This window comes from Anoplolepis gracilipes, chromosome 5, assembly GCF_047496725.1.
Source record: "Anoplolepis gracilipes chromosome 5, ASM4749672v1, whole genome shotgun sequence".
In the NCBI taxonomy this organism is placed as follows: domain Eukaryota; kingdom Metazoa; phylum Arthropoda; class Insecta; order Hymenoptera; family Formicidae; genus Anoplolepis; species Anoplolepis gracilipes.
The window spans coordinates 7,494,190-7,521,483 of record NC_132974.1 but is presented as its reverse complement, the minus strand read 5'-3'; the positions used below and the strand labels follow the sequence as shown (position 1 = coordinate 7,521,483).

At 26.2% G+C, this 27,294-nt stretch overlaps 1 protein-coding gene across 1 annotated transcript in view; it reads right to left on the bottom strand.

The window, feature by feature from the left end:
* LOC140666226 (tachykinin-like peptides receptor 86C) overlaps positions 1–23,598 on the bottom strand; it is a 48,379-nt gene extending 24,781 nt beyond the window's left edge. Inside the window, exon 1 of the mRNA XM_072893164.1 lies at positions 22,005–23,598. Coding sequence (XP_072749265.1) covers positions 22,005–22,299 — 295 coding nt within the window. The 5' untranslated portion in view covers positions 22,300–23,598. The remainder of the gene's footprint in view (positions 1–22,004) is intronic.
* Between the last annotated feature and the right edge of the window lie 3,696 nt (positions 23,599–27,294).

Genomic DNA, 27,294 nt, shown 5'->3' with positions numbered 1-27,294 from the left:
GTTACATTTAAAATTCCGAGCACAAACGTTCTACATAGTTTTTCACTGATATTAAAATTCTAAATACTTGTTGTCGTGCAAGAAATCCATTCGCTTAGATATTTATAAAAATATCTGTACTTGATATCTCTGTTATTTTACTTGAAGAACTTATAATGCTATGATAATAATTTAATAAAAAAAATAGCAGATTAAAAACTGGGGCAAATTAAATAGATATTGTACTATAAAAAATAAAAGTTTTCTCCCATTAATAAGATACTCTATAGAAAATATTTAATTTGTTTAATCTGATAAGTTTATTTTAAACAATTATTTTTAATTAATGTATTAATTTTTATTATCAAATTAATATATTAATTTATATTTTTAATTAATATAATTTTACTTCTAAATAATTTATTTTCATAAAAAGATGTTTTTCATAAAAAGTTATTTTGCCACATCATTACACTGTTAATTTTATAGTGAACACATGTTAACAATATTTTCTTTAAATTAAAATACAGAAAGTGTCAAGTATCATGATATTTATATAAAATCCATATATAATTGTATTACTATGCGAAGTATTATGTGCTAAATTTTTAATATCATGTTACATCGTTTACTTAGAATATGAGTAGTCATTTTGTGGCTCAAAGAAAGTCGTTATTACGTTTACCGTATCTATACCGACAATACCTTGGTGCATAGATATTAGTAAACATATAAAATTAGTAATATATAAAATATCTATAGTACATGGTACGCCTATTAAGAAAAGAATATATGAAAAGGTTGACAATTTTCCAGAAATATTTATCTTTTTCGTAAGATATATTAACATGCTAAAAACTTTATAAGTCATAAATTTAAAAAGTTAAGAAGAACTCATATTTTTTTCTCATAAAGAATACTATAATGTACGACAAGATAAGAAAAGTGAGACACAAAATTAGAGAATGTTTCTGTAATACTAGGAATATATATTTATACTATATTTTTTATAAAGATTATTGATTATTAAAAATCAATAAATTGGAGTTAATTTATGGAGAAATATTCTTAGTTAATTAAATAAGATTATAAATCATTATGCTTTATATTATTTAAATTTATTTATTTTATATGTATGTGTAATATTATACATTCCTAATTACATATTTAAAATATGTAAAGACATTTTCTTGTGAGATTGCAATTCTATAATGTGTTCCTGAATGTTAATGTATCAGATCTTTTAAATAAGGAATAAAAAATAATCTTGCAATCTATCTCATTCTAAATTTTTTATGGAAAAATGGTTTTATTTTCCATTTAAAAAGAAGGATTAATATAATATTCATATACATATAATAATTAAACTTTAAATTTAATTTAAATATGGAACCTAAATTTAAATTTAAATATGAAAAATAATGTATATAATTTTGATTTTAAGTTTACAATTTAATCACATCTATCTGATTAAAACATCAATAAGTAACAGAATAAAATATTTTTTATTAACAAAATCTGATACATTAGATATTTAAAAAGTAAAGTATCAAAACAGTAATTAACAGTAAATTCGGCTTTAAATGAAAATTTAGATATGTATTATCTCTAATTATAAAATTAATTGCATTAAAGTAAAAAATTGTACAATTAAAAAAAAGAACGTTTTATGCCCAAAAACAATATAATAACATTATACGATATGTCTATATATTCATAATAGTTTTTTATTAATTATTATAAATGTTTTTATTAATTATTATAATTGTTTTTTATTAATTAAATTTTTTCTGTACCTATTACATTTTGCTATCTTTACAAGTGTTTTATAAAAACTGTAGATATTTCCGATAAATAATATCCCCGACATTTATTGTGTTCGAAAGAAATCTTTTCATCACATCTACGCATCAAGTCATATTTTCAAAGTACAATTTGTCTCTGTCACATATAAACTTGATTTACGGTGTTTGCTGATTTGTGATGTGGATAACAGTGAACATAAACTGACTGACAAACTTGTCATACGTATAATAACTTATTATTATATATCATTTATCACACTTGAATAATCTTTCATCGTGTAATCTTTTTTTTCTATTATAACTTAATACAATTTATCCGTTATTTAATAATTACTATATAATAAATAAAATTTAATTTAAATATTTTTTATTTTACGCAGTATATATATAATCTTTATACAAAATGTAAATAATAAAATAATATATCTGTACACATTCAGAGAAAACATTCTATTTGTGATTTATTAATATGTTTGATTTAACAATATATCTTCTTTTTGACATTGAGATAACGTATAAATAGAAGATTCCAGTTACATGATTTTGACAGTGATATTTAAAAATGCATCCATGTAATGTATGTAACACATGTAAGCACATATGTATACATTTTCTTCGCATTAAAATAAAATTTACTACGCTACACTAGAAGAACTTTGTCTTTCAAAATAAACATTTAGAGAAAATGTCTAATATTAAATTTATGCTAATACATAAGTACACATTCAGAAAAAACATTCTATTTGTGATTTATTAATATGTTTGATTTAATAATATATCTTCTTTTTGACATTGAGATAACGTATAAATAGAATTTCAGGTACATATATGATTTTGATAGTGATATTTAAAAATGCATCCATGTAATGTATGTAACGCATTATTATATAAATAATGTTATCATTAACAACTATACGCGCGGTAAATGTTTCTAAAATATTCAGGACTTTTGCGGTTTACTAATAAATTTATTTAAAAATTTAATTTTTATTTATAAAATATAATAAATGCAAAAAAAGAAGTTTACATTTAACAAATGTATAAATTTTGCAAAAATCATATTGATATGAAGCAGAAAAATACATATAATAAAGTCGTCCATTATTTGGACAGCAACTGTATATAAACTTTTATATGTATATCAGCGCATAAAGAAATGACAATTGTTGAAGATTGATTATTTTCCTGTTTGCAATATGTATAAGATTTATACATTATCAGAATATTACAAAAGCCATAAGTTTGTGTGATATGCATCTTTCATAAACGTAAATTATACCACTGGCTGCTTCGTGCAATCACAAATAAGAACAGAAACTTAAGATTAATGCGCAATACATTTCAATGTGCAAGTAATTGCATTTGCAATTGATGTGAAGTCGCACATTGTAAATCCAATTACGTTCACATAAATGCAGTAAAGTTTTTTTTTATTTTTAAGCAATTATTTTTAATTATGAAGTCAATCTTGTAATATTGTGAAAATAAAACAAGCTAGATTGAGAATATAGAAGAAACACTTGTTTCTTCTCAAATCACGTAACCTTGCTTCAATAGAAATATTTTGTATATTTAGACAAGTACACATTATCAATGTCAATAGAAAATCAACTTATTTCAAATAATAATAGGGTCAGATTGTGTGAAATTCTTCAAAATATTTAAACGTGTAAAATGTTTTTATGAGAAAATTATTTACACATACAAATTGTCATCATTCAATGTGGTTGCTTCTTCAGCAAAAAATGAATTTTTTATATAAATCACATGAAATTAAATTTTTCATACTGGAAATTTGTTGAATACAACATATATAAAACATAAAAAAATTCATCTTAAATATTTTTTTTTAATTTTACGTATTAATATATTAAAAATAGTATTATTAATTTAAAAATAAAAAATACTAAATAAATTTTAAATATATATAAATTTTAAAAAAAGTGTTATATAGCTTGAATATTTAATTTATTGGTTAATTTTCTGCAAAAACGTAAAATACTAATAAGATTAAGATATATTATTAAGATATTATTAATTTTCTTGAGCACCACACATGGAATACCAAGGTCATTAATAAAAATGTGTCATTCTAAATCTACCATTTCTAAATGGTAAGGAGTTATGGTTCGGGATTTGAGGGAAAAGAAATATTCTCACACACTATAAATTCCAATAGATAAGTAAAAAAGAAACTTTAGATTACGCTAACCCATATGTATGTAAAATAGAATAGCTAAAATAGTACGATACTCAAGAATTAAGATGTATTATTAAAATATACATTTAAGATATATTATTCATTATTTTTGTATATAATATTTATTAATATATAATTGGAAATATGCGTTCTTTACTATAAAGAAATATATGTGCGTATGCGTGTACGTGCGTGCATACGTATCTCGTGTATGTCTTAAATCTAACGTAAAATGCATTTTCCAGGAATTTCAATTATTGAGCAACATTTAATAAAGATGCTGTAATCATATCCGATATCTTGTTAGTAATTGGGATCTTCAAAGACCACTTTTTTCAATAACTTTTCAAAATACACACTTTGATTTACACTGTTCACAAATGATGAAAATTGATCGCTTTCGACGTAAATAGATTGAAAATCTATCCATGTAGAAACCTCGTTGTGGAAACTTGCTCAGTATACATAATATAGACCAATACTTACGGACTAATAATTACATCAATAGATTAAGTCAAGAAGCGCTATTTATTAACTTATACTTAATAATATAATAAACTGATTTATTAGCTTATAATTAACGCTGTTGATGAATAAAACTTTTTAGAAATCGAAGGAATACAAAGTTATGGAAAAATAATAAAAAATTGTAAGAATAGACCTCCAGTTTTGAAATCGATTTTTTTTGTCTGTCGTACATATTTTCCGTATTTCATATTTTGAGTGTTAGCAGGCAATTATAATTTAATAACAAATATTTATACAATATTAAAAATAGCAATAAAATGTAATAGATCTTAAAGATTATAATAATAGTTTGTGTATATGCTTGAGTGCGTGTGTATATGTGTACGACTTTATGTCACCAAATTATTCTACTCATCGAATATAATACTCAAAATGTATTATAAAAGTGTAATTTAAAGTATAAATGATCACAAGAAAAAAACAACGAGAAAAAATAGCATCTACAATTAAGCTTTCTTATCTTAAAACTCATGTTGAAAATAGTAAACAACAATGTGGCTGAAATTTGAAGCGTTTTTACGGTGAAAATTTAAAATTTGCTAATAACAAGCAGATTCTTATAGAAAATCCTTATATTTACATGTAAAATAACAACGGTATTAAAATTAAAAACATTAAAATCTAATTTAAGTTATAGACTAAAAAAAAATAGCTTTTAGAAATTAAAACATTTCTTTTTCTCTTTAATTTAAAAAATATTTTTTTTCCAACTTTTCTTTTATATTTTTATTTTTTAATTAGATATTCGACAATGTATTATACGATAATGATATTACAAATAATTACAATACATTATAAAATAAAATAAAGTTTTTAGCGTTAATATAACTTTCTATAATATTGAGAAACAAAAATAAAAAAACAATAACTTTATTTTTGAATTTTTTTGTTCTCGAGAAAGAAAAGTGTAAGATCAAACTTTACGGAGAGAGAGAACATAGTTTATATAAGTGCTTGAGAATGTTGTACGAGCTTTAAGAGTAGTTGATATATAACACACAATATCCGTAACGTATTATACGTAATATATAATAAACGTTGAGATCATACATTGTAGTTTTATTACATAAGAATTGTGTTAGCTATCTCAGCAGAGTGTTTTTGTGTATTTCTTCCTACTAAAATATTTATGTAGGTTTACCACTTTGCATCGCTTTGAAAGCATAAATAATAACCAACAAGTAACAAAGTTTTAAGTACTGCGTTATTTATTTTTTTTTAATATTTCAAGTGAACAGTTAAAGTAGTATAAGTAGGTCATAAGTAGGATAATTAAGCTCTTGAACTTGGATTTGGAACAGGAAATTTTTTTACCCTGCGGTCGATTCGATGTCCACCAGGGCCGAGGAGTCCTTTACCCTCGTTAGAAGAATTAGAGAACGGGTTTATAATCATGTCGTCAAACTAAGCATCTATTGTCGCGGATGGTTCAGAGGCGTTCCCGATCTCTTGAGAAAGCCATTGATGTCCGTGAAAAGGACCTTAACGGCCGAATCAAGAGAAAGATGCGGATGTGTGCGATCACAGCAAGAGCAGCGATGGGAACACTCTACCGGATCGCTAGGGGCCATAAATTCCATCGGGATCAGGAACAGAATTCTGTTATCCTGGCCGTCAAGGAAGAGATCGTCTCTTTAAGAGCGAACACCGGAAGGAAAATTTCCGAGGGAGAGGATGATATTGCCTCTCTCATGTGCAAACTAAAATTGGTCGAAGATGAAATTTGCCAACTAAAACAGAAACGTACGGCGGAAGACTGGATGGGTCCTTCATACGAACCAAGAGAGTTACGCAGTACGGCCTCTCTGCAAGGGAATGCGGAACCCGTGACGATAACTGCCGCGGGGCAAGTCACCCCATTCCGGGACCTTTTAGAGGCAACGTCTACCTAGGGCCATGAGACCTCTGGATCCTCGTATGTCGCGATGATCCAGAGAGACTCTGTCAAAAAGAAGACCAGTGAGGGCATAATTCTCAGAATGGAGAAGCTCTTGAGAAGATGGAAGACGAAGAATTGAAGACGGCACTTGTTCAAATAACCAAGTGGCAGGGAGTTGAGACCTCCTGGATCAAATGCCTAATCGTGGACGCGCTCTCGATCCTGAAAGAGAGCCGAGGCAGAGTCGACTGGTCCTCCGCACCGGTGGACCTTTCGGACGCGAGATTTTTGAGGTGCTTCCGCTACATGAGCCTTGGCCACACCCAGGCAGGGTGACAATCTGAGGCGGACAGACGCGGTCTCTGCTTTAGATGCAGAGCATCATCGCATAAAATAGACTTGTGTACGACCACCCTCTATTGTTCGATATGCTCCGACATGAAGGTGGACTTGAAACATATTATGGGATCGAAGTTGTGTGGACGAAGAAAAAGCCCCAGCAGGTGATTCAACGACCAACTGGCAAAGAACATACCTGCGGAGCTACGAGAATGTCGGTGAAGGGAGTCCCCCGCACTCTTGATGAGGCTCCGAAGCCATGTCGCGTCCCCAAATCTCGGAGCGCAAAGGGAAGAGTCTGTAGGATCGTGGACTCCGAAGATGAATATGCCATGAACTACAATACAGCTTTCATATTTGAAGAAGGGTCGATCCTGGAAAACAGTATGGAAGATGCGACCTAAGTGCTGCTCATGGTGCATCTCGGCCCTAGAAAGAAAACGATTCCCCGGCGTCGAGACATTTAGCCAGGAAGAAGGTTTTCCTGGCAAGGGAGGGAGGTTTCAGCGGGTATTCCGATCTGAAAGATCGGCGAGTCCCATACTACCCCGGGGTCGGCCCCAGAGTGTACGTAAATTGTATTTCCTTCCGACCATCGAAACAAAAAAAAATTAAACGTCTTACCCGATTTGGACCGGTTTGGTATGGTATATATAGAAACATCAATTAAGCACTTCCGCGCAATTCACGAATTTCAGTATATTCACAATATTATTAAGCATTACATATATATGTATATGTTTTAATGTACGATAGATATATCAAATGAAGCAATATTTGCATTTATTTATTTAGTGTAATTAATTATATAATTATTATTGTAATTAATTTTCATAATGTCGTAGATATAACAATTTTTGTGCAAACTCTTGTTACGCATATACTATTATGTAATTCGAGATGTTAACACATACACATATATTCTTTCATTTCATTATATAGTTATAAATGTTTTTAATAAATTAATTTGATGTAATTTGTATTTTTTTATTTTAATCTGCGTTATTTTCTACATCAATTCAATTTAGTTACATCTGTATACATAAATACAATAGATTGCAAACTGTTACATACGTATATTAACTCTTGCATAAGCTGCAAACATAACAGATATCTCTAATGTCACTCACCAAACATATCTTGTCAAGATAGAAATCTTCTGCAATCAGCTCGTTTATTCACTCAACATTCTCTTAAGAACATAAAGTACACGATTATAACGTGATTGCAGCATTTAAATCTTGTAATGCGTTTCATACGCCGACTAATTTTAATCTATGCTAATGTTAATACACAAGCAAATTTTTGTTCTTCCATTTCCATTACAATAATAATATTTTTTTTTTATTTTATTTATATCATTTTTCCATGTCTAAATAAAAAAACATACTTAACTTTTATTTTATATTTTCTACTTATTGTTAGTATATATTCTATATCAAAAATTTTAAATTTAGAAATGAAATCTTTATGTTATTTAAATTGTTCCAATAATTACAATACAATATGTTTACATACGTAAGAAAATATATATAGCTATATATATATATATATATATAGAGAGAGAGAGAGAGAGAAAGCTGTATATTTATACATAAATTTTGAGATTAATTTTCTTCAAACGTATCTCTCTTTTGTAAACGTTTTGTTTTAAACTTTGCGCACATTTTATTAAATCAACACTCTGCCCAGAACAAGCAAATTTTAAAATAATATGAAAATAAATGATAATATTAAAACACACACACACACACATCTATAATAAACATATGAGTGGAAAATGTAACATAAACATTTCAAAATGATAGACCTTTTCTAAGTTCTTTCAGAAATTAATCATAGTAAATATCTCGCAGTATCATGTTTTAACAAACATTGTTTTATTTACTATTTTTAAAAAATTTTAATTTTATTATTACAAATAAATGAATAAATTCTTTTACAAAAATAAAAATAAATAAAACAATTTGTTTAAAATCAGTTTAATATAACTTTAACTATTTTCGAAAATAATATCTGTAATAGTATATGTATATATTAGAGAGTGTTATAACATATTGTGTGTTTATTCTTCTGTACCTATGTATACATTATTATTACTATTGTTAAAATAGTATTGGTATAGCAGCCGTGTAATTATAAAATAACAGGTAAAGCATTTTTTAATTTTATTTCACATCATTTTTTACATCATGGTAATTCAATTTGGTTACGTTTACATAAATATAACAGATTGCAAATCATTACATAATATATATTAACTCTTGCATATGATGCTGTCTATCACAGATATCTCTAATGTCACTCACCAAACATATCTTGTCAAGATAGAAATCTTCTGCAATCAGCTCGTTTACTCGCTCAACATTCTCTCGAGAACATAGATTACATGGTTACATATAGATACACAATTATAATGTGATTGTATATTAGCATGAGAAAGGAGAAGAATCAATAAGACCAGTTTTTGGGCCAAGGTCAGATCCGGCTTAAAGTGGGTGATTTTGATCTTCTGTGTACTTCATAATTCTCTTAAATGATTTTCATTTTGGCAGCTAGTACTTCACTTTATTGAACGCTAAGTAACTAACTTCCAAAAAAATGTTACATAAAGTGAAGCTGTGAATGATCATTTTTACGAAGATGCTACGTGAGACGATAAAATAATGCTCGTTTACAATATCAGCGCATTCAACGAAAAGAACGGTTCTGTAGATATATTTTGTAGATCATATGTAAGCAAAGTTTTTAAGAAAATATAGTACGACATCAATATTAACTACTTGAAAACAAATATGATTGAAGCAAAAGCTTGAAATCCCATACAAATTAAGAAAATTCAGATTGTCAGTATAATGAATTAAATGGCTTTGTGACGAAATAATTTAAGGGAATTATGAGGCACACATGAAGGATCAAGATCATCCACTTTGAGTCGGATCTAACTTTGACCCATAAATCAGCTAAAATATTGATCCTTCTTCTTTCAGAAAAACTTTAAGAAATTTATTTTAACAAAAACACACATAATGTAAATAATTATCATTCACTTTAATTCGTTAATTATACTTATTATAATTAACATAATGTTTTGCAAAATCATATGTTTTGTCAAATCCTTTAAGTTATGGATTTGATTAACCATTCATTAATATTTATTATTTTATTTATTTAAATTTACTAAATTTATAATTGATCTTAAGGGACATTGAGATTATAAACACGAAATCTGAACATCTTTTAAAATCGAGCCAAACGCGGATGGTAATGCGTTGATTTCGCAGAAAATAATTTTTTATTACATTATATACATATTTTTCTTGATGTATTTACAAGATCTAATCATATTTAAATTTTCATTTTTGAGAATTTTATAAACCCCTTTTTACTCTTCTAAAGAGACTTAGCGATTTTGCCCCGATATTTTTCTCGCTTACGTCTTTTTAAGGGGATAAAGACGGGTTTATAAAATTCTCAAAAATGAGAATTTAAATATGATTAGGTCCTGTTAAATATACTAAGAAATATATGTATCCTGCGTACTTATCAGTTTCACAGAAAAATTACTTTCTGCGAAATCAACGCATTACTATCCGCGTTCGGCTCTTAATCGCTCAGATTTTAAAGTTTTGTGTTTGTAGACATTAAAAAGAGCCTTATTTCTCAAGTAATTTATTGAGATGTAACTTTAAAATTTACTTGAAGAATAATTCAAATTTAAATTTTTTTAAAAATTCTGATTAAAGAAATACAGATAAAACTGACAAGAAACGCAGAAACAGTCAAGTTATGATTATGGAATTGAAATTAAGCAATGCTAGTGAAACTAAGTATAATTTTTCATAAACATGAATTAATGGACTATAAATAAATTTTAACGGATCCAATGAATGTGTTTCAAGGCTTAACGTTATAGGTGTCAAGAGTATAATACATTTTGGATAGTTTGCATATGGCTCGCTTATTGATCGAACGTACTTGATTGAATTGCAATTTCCACACAAAGAGAAGCATAAAATTATTATATTCAATTATGCACAAATATTAGATTTCACTACATTGAATAATTTACATATAGCTGCAAGTTTAGAAGTTGCAAGAAAAAGACTGTTTTTCTTATAATAGAAGTGAAATTATCTTTTACACATTGCTTAGCTGGAAACTGAGAATTCGCATTCTCTAGAGAAATTGCATTCTATACATTCCATTCGAAAACTCTTCTGTTTCAATGATCGTCTTACTTGTAGAAATTGAGCGCGAAGTCGAATTTATGGTGATCCAATAGGGCAAATGTAAAGAGAAGAAAATCCCGCGAGGACTCGCGATGGCGGTATTTATAGAATTAAATGTTGAATGTATCAGATATATTTCGTAGAAGCAAAAACAGCTGTATGTATTTTAATTATATAGAATAAACTTAAAATGCGCATACATCTTATGTTAAAATTACAATCGACGAAAACTCGCATCTATTGTTATAAGAATGAAATATTAACATTTTACTTTCGTATTTTAAGAGAGTAATTAATAAATCTAGTTTGATAATGAAAGAAATATAGCTTCTCTCACTATTTCAGATTTTTATATATTTTAGAAATAACACATATATATAATTAACTTTTTATTGATAAATATTTTTGAAATAGGATTTTTTTAATAAGATAGAATTTTGCGTATGCATCCAGAAATAAAATATTTATTATTATCTGCAGCAGACAATAAAGTGTCTAGTTATATAGTTATATAATCTCGTACAACTACAAAACATAGATTGAATTACACGAAGCCATAAAGAATCAACTGTAATCAGTATGTTTGGAGACTATAATGAAATATAAATTAATTACAAATTTTATAAATAATAGAAAATATAAGATATAAAACTACAAAACATAATAATTAAAAATTACACAACTACTCTCCAAAATAAGATTAATAAAATTTATATAATATATATTTAAGTATTTAATCAACCGTATCTTTTATTTAATAAGATGTGGTTTGCTTTTTACAAAACCTATTACGCCTTCTATGTCAATAATTATAAATGTTTTGCATTAATAATCTCAACATGAAAATATTATTAATATAGAAATCATCAATTGTAATTATTTAATAAAATTTGATTCGCTTTTTGATATCATTGATTAAAATGAATATTAATATCCATTAAATATATATACACATTATATACAGGCGCGATAAGAACTCTAAAAGATTTAAATTCAATTTTTATAAATATTCAAAAAATATTCATATTGCCTATCTGGCTTTTGTAAAAAACTAATGTCAAACTATGTTAAATCATAAATAAACAAATAATTTACATTTTTACATTTTTGTTTCCAAAACTCTATATATAGATTTATGAATCAATGTATATGTATTTTTTGTCGTATTTTAAATTCTCATTTATTAGACGTTTCACTGAATGCATAAACGTGTACATATGATTGTGATAATTAGATTATGACGCATAACGTGCGTGTTGTTAGATCAACATTTAGCAAACATTTAACTTGCATTAGGTAAATGGAAACGCCTTTCGACTGTGGAAACTATGCAGTAATTTGCACTTGACGCCAACACATTACGTGTCTATAGTTTAAAAAAATTTTATAATTTGAATATATACATATATAGATAAATACATAAAATATATGTAATAATTTTATTAAAACTAGGACACAGTTTTATTCTATTCTTTGAATATAAATATAAGCGTTAAATGTTTATCCATTTACATTACTTCCAGAATGTTTACTTGTAAGAAAATGTTTACACATTTAGGTTTTTTATTAGACATTTAAACGAAAAGTATGTTATTAAATGTTTAATAAACGTGAAAATATTTGGAAAAACGTTTTTAATAAACAGATTGCTAACTATATGTAAATTAATTTTTGTTTGTACATATAATACTCAAAACAACGTGTTGAAACTATGTGTATTCAGGAAAATGCTTCTTATAAATGAATATGCTAATTATCAGTATTTTCATTTAAACGTATAATAGCGAGCTCTAATTAAAATACCTATTCTCAAAATATCCAATTTTTGTACGTTATACACATAAGGCATAAATTATAAATTAATATAAAGTTTAAGAAAAATTCATTTTTTATAAAATTTATTACAAATTATAGTATACATCTCTCATAAAAGGAAACGTATATTTATGGTTTGTTTATTCTATGTTTTTATTTTGCCTTCTTTATTTTATTATTATTGCAAGATTTGTATAAAAAACCTCACATAGTACTTACGTGAATTATTTATCTAATCAATTTAAATTATCACAAGGTTATATTGCAAACTTATACGATGAACTGAATAAAATTGTACAAGTAGTTAGAAGCAACCGTCAATGTTCGTTGTCATTTACGGTCTTGTGAAATTTCGATGTGTCATTCCACGGATAAAGTTTCATTAACTTGATGTCTCCCATTCGTGTAATTACTTTCCTCACCCATGACATTTTATTAAATCAGAAAGGATTGAAACTATTACATTATTAGAACACGATGTCTATGAATGATTATAGGCATACATGCATTTTCAGATATTTATATATGCAGATACACATATAAATATTTACTTCTTTAGTAAAATAATTTTAGATTAAAAATTAATTTTAGTCTTTTATATAAATAAAAATATAAGAAAAATTACATTTCATAAAATTTGTTTGCTATTATAATTAGAATAAATTATACTAACAGGCACAAACTTCTGAAAATATATATATTAATTGTCAATAATAGTTTATCAAATAAAACTGAATAGTTTGTACATAATTCAAATAAATAATAAAATGAACAGTTTGTATTTTGATTAATATGCTTTTGAATAAGCCGTAAAAAACTTTTCATAATAAAACATTTTAAAATAATACTGACTAAAATGTTAATTTAGTTGAAAAAATAAAACTGCTTGATCATAATTATCTCATTCTCACTATTTAATGTCTAGTTGTCATATAATGTACTCTGTAATGCCATATCCTGTTTGAAATTCTATAAGTAATACGATCTTGCTCCGATTCTATCAAAGAGAAGATCTGTACATAATTATTCATACTATTCAAGAAAGATAAAATGCGTATAATTTAAAAAATTATTAGCAATATATATTATCAAAAACATGCTGATGTTACTGCTTGCGGTAATAAAAATATCCGGTTTTGCTTTTCTCGTATCTTTAATAAGAACCTCTGCTTATAAATCACAAGAGTTTTGTTGCGAAAATCAATATCGAAATAAATTTAATCTAACCTCTCTGAGGTATCTTAAAATTTTCGTAACGTATATATAATTGAGAATGTATTAAATTAATATAGAGAAAAATATTTTATATGTTTGCAATTATACAAATAAATTTATATTTAATTTTAAAAAAATATTTATTAAAAGCTTAAAGTATATTATTCTATTATGATAATGGCACAATATATATAAAAGCTACTTTAGACGATCTATATAATTTGTAATAAAATTTAATTCTATCCATCATTTTGCACGGATCTACCCACCATATAGCTGCGGAAAAAACGCATACCACGGATATACGTAGAGAGGTCTGATCCTTATAAATTAAGAAGATACACAGAAGGAAGCGGGACACCACTGTGTTTTATTAGTAGCATTAAACTTTTCCTTTTTTTGTTTAATAATTATTTGTTATAGAATTTTATAAATTATTTAATAATTTTTTTATTATTTTTTAATATAATTAAAGAGAAAAAAATGATTAAACACAGAAATAATTTAATGAAAATGATCTCTCTCAATAAAATAATATAAAAAATATAATTAAATTGATATCAAAGTATTTCCATCAATGAAACTTGTTAACTGATATCGCACTAATTTTCATTTTGTCTAACAAGTACATCTTAGCATGATATCGTACAATATCAGTAAAAATTTGCATAATGCAACGAGCTTCATAAATCATGATAAATTTAGTAAAATACAATTTTGTTCGTTCGTAACAGAAAACATTTTTCAGAGGGTAAGACTTTAAGGCGTATAAACCTTCTCCTCTCTCATAGCAACCCTTCTACCCTAGTGATTATTTATCACGATGAAGCACAATGTTGTCATTACAAATCCTACCTTTCGGCATGGACAAAATCTAGGATCAACATCTCTAGAGAAAATACGATCACTCGTAACACACACGCGCACACACCCAATACACACACACACACATAAAACCAGATTTCCACGAAATTTTATGTTTGTGCCATCCTAAGTCAAAGCGGTTAATCTACTAGAAGTTTTCTTACTTCTGATTGAAACTTCCTTGACCACGCACTTGCAGACACTTTTGCACGGCAAAAGTTTCTCGCAAAAACCAGCCAAAGTATCAAGAAGCATTGGAAATGATGCGTAAAACATCATGATTTCTTTAGTGATAAAACTCGCGTAAATATTCTTTCTTTTTATTCCGCATTTGAAAACATGTTTTTGTACATGAACAAAAAGATAACGAAATATTAATGTGTTATGTAATAAATACAACATATTTTCCGATATTTTCCTATTTTTATATGATATGTAATGTGCAATTTGATGCTTTACAATAGAAATTGCAATTTGAGATCAAATCTAAAATTTTTGAAATTTCTTATGCTAGTTATATAATATAAAATATTATATAAGCATAGTATGTACATAATATTGTAATCATACACGTTGAAAAATTTTAAGTTTTCCGTCTTTCATTATCACAAAGTTCTACATCAATTCTAATTTGTCATCTGATACAAAATTAAAATCTGTTACGAACAAAAGAAGACTATATCAAATGTATAAGAACGATCTCTTCTTTAGTTTCTTATTAATATTAATATTTCTTTTCCTTTCTCTTTAAATTTTACATTCTTATTTTAGCTGTTATGTACTGAATTACTTACGTATTTCATTAATATAACAAGCTAACTAATCAAAATAATAAATTAATTTAAATATTTAAACAGACAAAAGATAAACCAATATTGTTGCAATATTTTGTACTTATTAAGTTTCTTAAAAGATGAAACATTTGCGTGTGATTGAGTTTTCTGATAACTGTCTGACGTTAAATATCCTTATTTAAACTTACTAAGCATTTGTGCCCAGATGTTCTACGCGTCACAAATATAAGACTAAACGACAAATAAACTATAATCTTCAAATTTGTTTTCTCCACATGGCGAGAAAAGTCATTCCACTACGCAGTGTTTGACTAATCATGTTCGGCTAAACATCGATCAACTTCACAAACTTTATTATAGGGGAATATTTGGCTCGAGAAAAGTTTAACTGATAAGTCTTTTATTTATTGAAAAAAAATAACGGAAAAATATTATTTTTTTCCAGTTTATAAAGTTTTCTTTGATTCTTAATATATTGTGTAATATGTTTCAGAATAAATTAAAATTGCTTACACTGATTGTTTATCTATCATATAATCTTATATTTGTGACGCGTAGAACATCTGGGCACAAATACTTAATAAGCTTAAATAAAGATATTTGACGTCAAATGATCATCAGAAAACTCAATTACATGCAAATGTTTCAACTTTTAAGAAGCTTAATAAGTTCAATATATTGGAACAATATATACAAATAAAATATCAAAATATCGCAAAATTATTCAGAAGTAACAGTAAATACTATTAATTAAAATATACTGCGGTGCTATATTTATTCTTATATCACTAATTATTCTAATAAATGACAACATTTTTATAACTAATTTATTTAAAAATTTAAATTTATTCAAATGTATAAAAATTTTAAAAAATATGTATAAAACATCCTGTTTATATTATATATTGTTTGGAAAAAATACAAACGTTCAAATTTAACAAAAAATTGATTATTTAAATTTTTTCTGAAGCACATTTATAAAAAATATGCAAAAAAAATAAATATTCTTATAGTCACGCAATCGACACAGACATTAGCTATTCAACAGTTGATTACTATTTGTAATAGGCGAAAATTATCTACTATTTTTGCATGTTAAGTTATTCCAAGGTTAATTTATTCTAAAAGTAGAATGCTTTAACGTTATACATCTCTAAAATTTTTAAAGAACACTGTACGATACACAAACTATTTCCAAGTGATATTGTTCCATAAAAAAAATTGTTTATACATACACACACTTACATACATATACAATAAACTGTTCTTATTATTTGAAATATTATAAAATAATAATGAAAAACATATAGTAAATTAGAAAATATATAAGATAAAGCTAGAAGAGATTGCGCACAATTTGGAAAAAATTATTAAAAATTGAATGTATATTTATTTTTTTAACCACATTTGCAAATGTGTTCTTTTGGTATGTTAAACACGTGAACAATATTCCAATTTATTTTCGTTAAGATAATATAGTTTTACAAAAATAAAATTAAATTTTGCGCAATCTCTTCTAACTTAGATAAGAAGATAAGATTATGTACGTGGGTAGAAGAGATTACGTATCAGTAAAAATGATGTTTTTTGGTTTGAAAGTAAATGTAAATTACTTATTTTCATTAAAATTATTAAAAATTATTTTATCATTACAAAAACTGAATAATAATAATAATGAGAATAATAATATCTAATAGAAATTGTTTTATTACTACAAAAAATAAATAACAATGATAATAATAAACTTTGAATCTGAAATTAATTGAGCAAGAGTATTTTAATTTCTTCTCTCATTAAAATAAATGAAATCCCTGCGCAAACTCTCCTACATAACGCTTGCGCAAACTTTTTTCATAGGATAGGAAAGATTGCGCACTCATATGATCAACATGGAAAAGTAATTCCAAACTGCATGAAACATACTAGTCTAAATAAAGAACTTAGAAACTTTTGTATTTGCAATTATTTACAGGTGAAATATTTCTTATAAAAATTATACAAAACATTTCTGAAAATTTAAGTGCTTTTCTTTAAAAAACAAGCAGAAAATTGTTAATAACACACAAGTAATCATTTGAATTGACACATAATTATAAGCAAAATCTCTATGACTGATGTACTCATTTCTCCTTACGCAGCTGCACGCGCATCCTTCTACTCGAACTTATAAATCTGAAAACTTTATTACTGTGCAATCTCTACTAGATTTATCTTCTAGAATAAATGACCAAAAATATCTTCTTAATTAGCACATTCTTTGGTTAATAAAAACTATTTTTGTACAAAAATATAGAAAAATTTTTTGCAAATTAAACTTTATAACAATATAATTATAAAAGATTGAACAACTAGATTCTTCAATTAATTTTACACGTAGTTTACTATAATAAAATTTTAATCTAAAATTTACAAGCTGTAAGAATAATTGATATATAGAGAGAAAACGAAGAAAAAAATTGCAAACTTTCAAAAAATGACGATCTCCTTGCTTGAAATTTTTGCTAAAAAATCGGTTCCAATCTGGTTAAAGAATTTGCTATTAAAAGATCTGGTTAGGTAGTTGGGACATTTTACACACATACACACGCGTGCGCGCATATTGTCTAGTACTATTTATTTTTATCACCTATATATACAGCTTCAAAAGAAAGAAAAAGAAAGAACGAGAGAGAAAATCAAAAGAATAAATAAATATAAGCATTTTATATTACTGTAAGGCAAAGTTTTATTGTGATAAATCTTGCATGAACAATATTTATGCAACATTACATAATGGTACGTATCTACCTACGTATCATATCTACTTTACTCAAGATTTTATAATACATTCGTTTTTGTTATTTTACTTGTATTGAAACACTGCACGTTACCTTATAAGTTACCTTTATATGAATTGTCGGAACGGTAACTTCTAAAGATCGCGAAAATAGAACAATCAAAAAATAAAAAAGTATGCAAATATAATGCTTCTATGCTCATTCAAATGATAAATAAATAAATATTTATGTAAATGATAAATGCTCATAAACGTTCATATAATATAATTTTCTCTTTCCACCATTTCCAATTCTAGAACGAGAGAGAATACGTATTTTAACTGTACAGAGGCTGCTGTAATTAGTACATGCTAGAAAATTTTGTACATAAGCATAATATATTGATTTATCCAATATTTTACAATATATAGTACATATATAGTACAATTTAATTTGACTTTTTATTTATAACAAATTAAAAATTAAAAAAAGAACATATCATTAAAACGCGATTTTATATACAACACTTTATATAAAATTTTACAGCCATCTCTGCTGTTCCTGCAGAAGGTAAAAATAAATTGAATAAGCTGAAGTAAATTGAATAAATTGTATATTATATTATTATAAGAGAAATGTAAATACAGTTTTTATATAAATAATTATTTTAAAATATATATATAAGATATATTTATAGTAAATAGCGCGTGGTAATGTATTAATGATCATCAAAGTTAAATATCTCTTATATGTATTTGTCTTTAATTTTTATTATATATTTGTATTTAGTTATTTTAATTCCATTACAAAAGACAATATTTTATTAGTTAATATATTAAATTGTTAATAGTAACTCTTACTATTGTTATTTTTGGCACTTTCTAACTGTACAGGTCGGTCAGCGTATTTTCGATAAGTTTATTAATATGTAAAAGTGTTTTAAAAAATCTAAAAAAATGTATGTACCTTCTTTGAACATTCGAAATAAAGACCAAAATAATAAATTTGAAAAATAATTTTCTTAAATATATTATTTTATGATTATTTGTTTTCGAGAAATTGACGTTGTTAGAAAAATCACAGACAAAAATGATCCATCAGTATGGAATAAGGGTTAATATTAATATATTAACTATATTAATGTATTAATTTGTTGAAATATTTTTAAAATTATGTAATTGCCAGTAAAATTACGAATAAAATTAATAAATAAGTCAAGATCAAACTAACTAATTTTAACATGTGTATTCATTAAGATATTAATTCATATGATCAAAAATATAAATCTGGAACGTGAATTGCATAAGAAAATATAAATTCTATTGCCGATTCATTACGACTGGAACAAATTGCTTCTGATTGAGAACGTTTGTCCGTGGCGGGTCAAAAGAATTGCATGTAAGTACATATGACACAAAAGAAAAAAATACTAATAAGTAATAAAATAGTAATAATAAATATCAGCTTTAATAATTAGTAATAAATATGTATAATTTAGTTTATTTATAATTGTCTTTGAATTATTAAAACTAATAATGGTGAGAAAAAAATTTCTTTATAAAATATTGATCTATTATAAAATAATAATTTATAACAATTTATCTTTATTTTCTTTTTCAGCATCTTATTATTGAAAGCAATACTTATTATTTAGAAATTCTATCAAGAAATTAATAAATTAAGAATTTATTAATTTATTAATTAATAAATTAATTTTTAAATAATAAGTACGTATATAAATGTGTGTATATATATATATATATATATATATATATATATATATGTATGTATGTATGTATGTATCTTCAAACAAAAACAGATTCAATGCTATCGTAAAATGTGCAATAATATAATCTTAAAATTAAGATACATTAGATTATTTACACTTATTTGTCCTGCAATATTCGTTTAAAACTTTGTGCACAATCTTATATAAAATTTATATAATCTACAGCCGTTAAAGTATTTTCTTTATGTGAATAGGGTGACATGTTTTATCGTACGTAAAGATTCACTCCGCTTTTCGTTCTATTTACTCTTATCGGATATCTGTTTTATGTATCGAGAAAAAACATATAGTTTTCTACATAGGAGAAAGAAATGTTTGGTTTAATGACAATATATAATGACTATTTTTTAATTGTTTTTTTTGTTCGTAGGTAATGTAATATAAATATTTTATATAATATTTACTCTATATTTAATGTTTTATATATTATTATAGTAAAATATTGTATAGGTATTATTTATATATATGTATTATTTATATATGTATGTATGTATATATATATATATATATATAAATTTAAAAGTATGTCTGTGTATTAATTCTTATAAAAAAACGTTTGTGTAACATTATACGGGCGTAATATTAATTTTAAAATATAAATGTATATGTATTTGTGACAACAATTGTAAATCTTTCAATTGTAAACGTTATAATATTAACAAAATAATTTATATTTAAAGGAAATAGATTTCTCTTTCTCTCTCTCTCTCTCTATTATCACAACATTTATATTTCCCAACACGTATGTTTTCCTTACTTTCTCATCAATAAAATATCTAAGCAACTCCTTCCTGATACACACTTAAACTACAAATACCTGTGCTTAGCGTAAGAATTCAACTCAATTATTTTTTTATTAATCATCTTTTGATTACAACAAAGATGGGTAATGTTAAAAAAATGTAATATATCGTCACTTTGAGCATTAACATTAATATTGACTCATTTTTAATTTCTCACTGTAGAAAAAACTTTTATAGAATACAAATGTAATATATTTTGCAAAATATATATATCTCATATCTCAAAATATCATATTATAATATAATCAACAATATAGTGATCTTTTTTTGATGCAATATTATGTAGATTATTTAATTTTTATGTTCACTTAATAAATAATAAAATTTGGCTGAACTTTAGTACTGCAAATTGTAAATCCTCCAATTGTATACGTTATGATAATGACGAAATAATTTATATTGAAAGGAAATAGATTTATATTTCCCGTATATTTTCCTTATTTTCTCATCAATAAAATATCTAAACAACTTCTCCCTGATATACACTGCAAAATTTTATCCTCTATATAATCTATATATTACACATAATACATACATATATTGCCCATAATAATATCGTAAAATTCTTAAAATATATGTAGCTCAAAGTTTCTGTTAAAATTTTTATCAAGATCTAACATTTAAACAAGATGAAACGAGAACTTTTCGATCATGCATCCATCATATAGAAAATTTAAGTTACCAATTAGGATCATAGAGTAATATATCTATTAAGAATTTTTAACAAGATTAAAACTGTCCAACTCTTAGATATAATCAATCTTAAATAAAAATCTTAATTGTATTTTCTTTTATTTATTTTGTTTAATTACTTTCTATCTTAAAACTGATTTATCACGAATGCGAATTAAATTATTAATTACGAGAAAAAAATATATGATTCCTTTTGTAATAAACTTGAGTTTTATTTCGAAATAAGTTATATTCATAGAAACGTAGCTTCCTAACGAGACCGAAATTTCTCATATATGCCGCATCACGTTCACGCAATTTATTATTTTCTTACCAAGTACGATCCACATTACAATGATATTGCCACCAGTTGCGACCAGCAGAATCACCGCGAATATTAGCGACCAGAAGAGCTTTTGCCACCATGGTAGATCAAATGGCCGTTCTTGATTGACAAAAATACAGTTCGAGAGTTCCTCTCGAAGGATATTAGGTCGAGTTGATCTGTTCAATGCATCCTCGATAAAATAACGGAACTCGCTCCGATTTTTTTGTAAAAGCAAGGTAATATTAATTTCCAGGATCCATGCACTGCAATTGTATACACGTTCCAAAGTCACGTTATTCATATTTGTAATTGTCTTTGATAATTATGTGAAGAGTGTATTCTAGAGAACTTTATTTTATTACTCTGTATTGGAGCTTCCTTCGAATAGCACATCGAATTGATTTTATCAGTTGTTACTGATTTCTTCTGACGTCACGTGCACTAAACTGGTGTGTGTTTGACTATCATTATAATGGTTCGCCTGCATCAAAGAGACGTTCACGAATTTATACAGTTAAATACGAATTTACGGCACTTGATTTCAAAAGTCTCATATACATAATTCGTTGTTTAGTCAATGCAACCGATGTTAATGGTTTTCCAATATATAAAGTTTCTTAAGTTTGCTAAGCATATATTTCACACACATTTGTCTCTTATTTCTCGATTTATCTTTTTTACTATTATTTTAAGCTTGTTGTCCGCACCTAGGAATACAGTAACGAGATTGTCTTCAAAGTCGGAATAAACGATGTTTGTAATATCGTATTTTCTATCACTTAATTCCGAGAAACTTCAGATAACTAGTTCATGAAGCCAACCATTTGAAAATTTATTTTATATAAATAAAAGCTGAGAGTTTTGTTTCAGCTTTGCGTAAATTTTACAATTGTGTAAATTAATTGTGTAAAATATTTTAAGAATATTTTTAGCGAGATAAAATTTCACATTTCTTTCACTCTTTTAATTTCATCGATTTAATTATACTTTTTTAATTTCATCGGATTAATTATTATATTATTTATGTAACGTAGCGTTTTATTTCATGTATTATAAATATTTGATATTTATTGTTAAATCTGTAGAGAAATACAACACCAATTGAACTTTGAAACACTTTACAAAACACGTATTATATGGCTACGAGCTATAAGTTTTCCGTAAGATTTTTTTTTGTCATTAAACTGTGCTTCTCTCTCATATTTTTACATTTTAACACAATATTATTAGCTGGATTTCTCTCCTTTGCATTTTTCTCTTTTCGTAATTGGTAGAAGCCGTAAATTGTTGATGGCATAATCATTTAAAAATCATTGTCACTGACGACAACGAATAACGAAGTTTGTCATGTCGCATTCGAGATTTTGATAACACATATCCGCATATTTGTTGAATATTGATTGCTTTTGTCGATAAATCTCCGCCATTTAATTGATTTGCGATTTATTAGTCAAACTGTCAACTGTCATAATACTACTGACATTATTGTTAGAGGATTGTCGAAAATGTTTGTGTGCGTGTGTGTCACGATCTACATTGCTCCTCAGATAGATCAAACTGAAGAGAATGAGAGAGATAGCCGGTAAGGGTAACCGTACCGAAGAACCTCGTCGGTGAAACTGAACGCCTCAAAAGCGTGTTCATTCAGAGATGCGTGCGCACCATGCGCATTCTCGCACCCCTTGCCTTTGTCACCTATCCAGTCAAGACTTTCCACTTGGACAAGTGTCAGCTGATGGGAAAATACACGAGTGTTTGCCTTGATTCAAGGCGAGATATCAACATGTCGATTTATGATAGCCGTTCCTCAGGATAAAAGCTGAAAGATTCACGCCACGTACAGTGAGATATTTCTCAGACTTAACAGATGTTTGCATGCAGAAATGCATCGAGATCCTCTATAAGATTTAACGTATAGACTCTAATCTCGAATTTTTAAAAGCTGCTACGTTTTATTGTCTAAATTATTTTTTAATTTACTTTATATTATTTTATTATAAAAAACTACATTTTAAATTTTAAAAAAATTACTTGCAATTTAAGCAAGGTAAAAATATGAAAGCTGCTGTTATTTTTAATATATGAAAATGTTTTGTATAATGTGCACAGATATTATATGTACATTTACAGAATTTAATATTTATAAAGGTACATTAATATACTAGAATAATTCTGTAACTCATTTTGTCTCATTTAATCTGTCTACAATTATATATTTATAAAAGTCACAAAGAAAACTGTTCTAGCTATTTTACTTTTTTACTATTATTACTACTACACAAATGCATACATACACAGGTGCGCGTGCTTTCGTGCGTACATGTGTACGTTCGTGCGTGTGTACATTTATATTACATACGAATATACATATATACATGTATACTAATTCTTTTTGATTTAAAAAAATTATATGCATATTTATTACGTAAAGTACACATCGATTTTATATTGAATTCTTATTAATATAATCTTTTTAATTACCAATAACAATTGATAAACTTAAACATATTTACATATAATTACATGCAAAAATGTGTAAGAAAAATGATATTATGCGTAATATTTATCCGCCCCTGTGAATATTTACGTCAAACATCTGTGCTAAACATTATTCAAGAAGCCACTTTCAGAAAGTATACGCTTGCTTTGCCAGCAGAGTTTCTCGTGGCAGGGTCGTGAAACATAAGTAGGGGTAGTAAGAGAATGTACAATGTTTTTCGCTTGAACAAGGATAATGATTGCTAACGTGTGAGCTACTTTGAAAAAAAGATGTGAGCGAAAAAAAGTTGCTCAGTAAGTTATATCATGTCACGAAAAAATTTTTCTTTTCTTACTTTTTACGGTTCATAACGTAAATAGAACTTTTCATGATCTTTTTATAGAACTGTGTTTCGTGACGTTAATAAAACTTTATCTTACGCATCTATTTGAGATCTGAACGATCTCCGCACTGACAGTTTGTTGTGGAAAATGTCATTTTACTTGTCCGAGCGTATAAATATGATAGTAATCGCAATCATATTTCTTCGAACACGATCAAATTGTAGAATTATACCAACGCTAGTTATAGCACAAACTAGCAGAAGTCGCATTTTACTGCGTGATGCAAGTTTGCAACGTCAGCTCTACAGTCATGTTCAAATTTAACTTTGTTATCTCTCACGCATAAAGTAATAAAAACTTATCACATACTGGTTGCAACAAACTATAACAACGCACAACTATCATATACCATTATTATTGTTATTATAGTACAAATGCTTTTTAATACATCTAAAAATTATTAGAAATGCTTTATAAGACAATATAATCTTAATGTTTTCAAATTTATAAACACATGACTGTATATAATATATAAACATGTAATTGTATATGTTTAATCGTATATTTTTAATTAATCCAATATATTTTTAAATATTTATCTCTAATTATAAAATATTGATCTCTTATTTAAGAAAAATACGTTTGCATAATTCTTAATTAAATGTCATTCTTAATTAAAATTCTTGAAGAAAAATAAAAACGATATTTTTTAAAACGCAATGCAGTTACTTATAATAGATATTAAACGGAGAATATTGTATTTGTCAAACTTATTACATCTGTATAAGGCTGAAAGTTTGCAGCCTTAGAATAAAGAAAAAGGACATCCTCTCTGTCGTTTCATATAATCGGTTCATATCCGGACTCAAATGAAAGTATGAAAACCTATTCTTCTCACGAATACGATTGGCTTCAAATATCTTATTATAGAACATAAGATCTTCGAGAAACTTTTATAAATATCTTGAAAAAACAAATTCACGCAAATAGTAACAGGCATTAACTTATTCAAATCTAAGAAAATAGTCAGTATTTCTAAGAGTATTGACGATAAATGGAATACGCTATTAATCTTTCAGATTGAATGAAAAGATAAACAAATTCTTATTTAGCTATCATATTTCAACGGAAAGATAAATATTCAATCGTTCGCTCTGACAGCTTGGAAGGCATCAATAAACATCGATTGAAATGATTGAAATATGCATTGAAATTTTAATCATTACTCAAGATATTCTTTTTCTTTTCTTTTCTTCTCTTCAAAAGAATTATTCTTTGTAATATATAAGTTACAGAAAAGAAGAATCTCTTAGAACTCTTCAGTTATAAAGCTATGAATGCAACTCAAATCTTATTACTTATTGTTAGATAAGAATGAATATGAGAAAGATCTAAACAAATAAACAAAATTGTGTATTTAAAATTTAAACATATTTAACTTACTCATTAAATTTTATTAACTTTGACATTACAAACTGTATTCATACTGTATCGACGTATAAATATTAAATCGTATGTATATATAAATAAAATTATTTTAAAAGCGCATGGATAATTTTGATGTAATAATCTGTAGAAATTATTGCTTAAATATTATAAATATTTGTAATTAAGTGTATATATGTAAAAAAAATGCAAAAATATTTTTACATGTATCTATATTTAATAATGAAATTAGATTTCAATATTTCCATATTTTTAATTTTTAAAATATAATTTCTCGTATTATTTTACGTATGTAAAATATAGATAAAATCATATTTTTTAACCATAGTACTTCAACAAATTTCATTCGTAATTTATTTGCGAAGAATTGGATAATTTAAATTTTAAATGAATATAAAATTCCAAGGTTGAAATTCTGATGACAAAATTATTATGGACATTTCTACGAGGAAGATTATTCTAGTTCAATGCAATCATATTCTTTCTTATTTCGGTTTGTGTTATAAATAAAATGGCAAAATTTGATGAATATTTTTATTTATTTATTAATTGTACAAAATTTTAAGAGATGTGTTTATGCGTTTATTCATTATATAATTTTAATTATCTAACTGAGTCATATATAATGTAATATAATATTTAACAGAATTTTTTTATTAAATTAGATTTTATTTTTTTCTCTGTCATCTAGCTAGGGCGTAACTACATAGATTTTAAAGTGTCATTGTGACGCACATATATCTCTCAGGAGTTAGGACGTCATGTATATGTATAATACATTATTATTCGTGCCAAACACTTCTTTGGAGAACACGCAAATGTTTGTTGAAAGTCATCTGTGCTCTCGACGTTTCTCGTTCGAAGTGAGTACACAAATGTATTGTAGTTCGAAATATTTTTCTCGAGTCTATTTGATATGTAAAGAAGGACGCGTTATAAGGGATAGAGAGAGAAAAAACTTATCTCCGAAATTAATCATTCACGACAGAATACTATTGCAGTGAATGAAAAACATTGAGCATTCCAA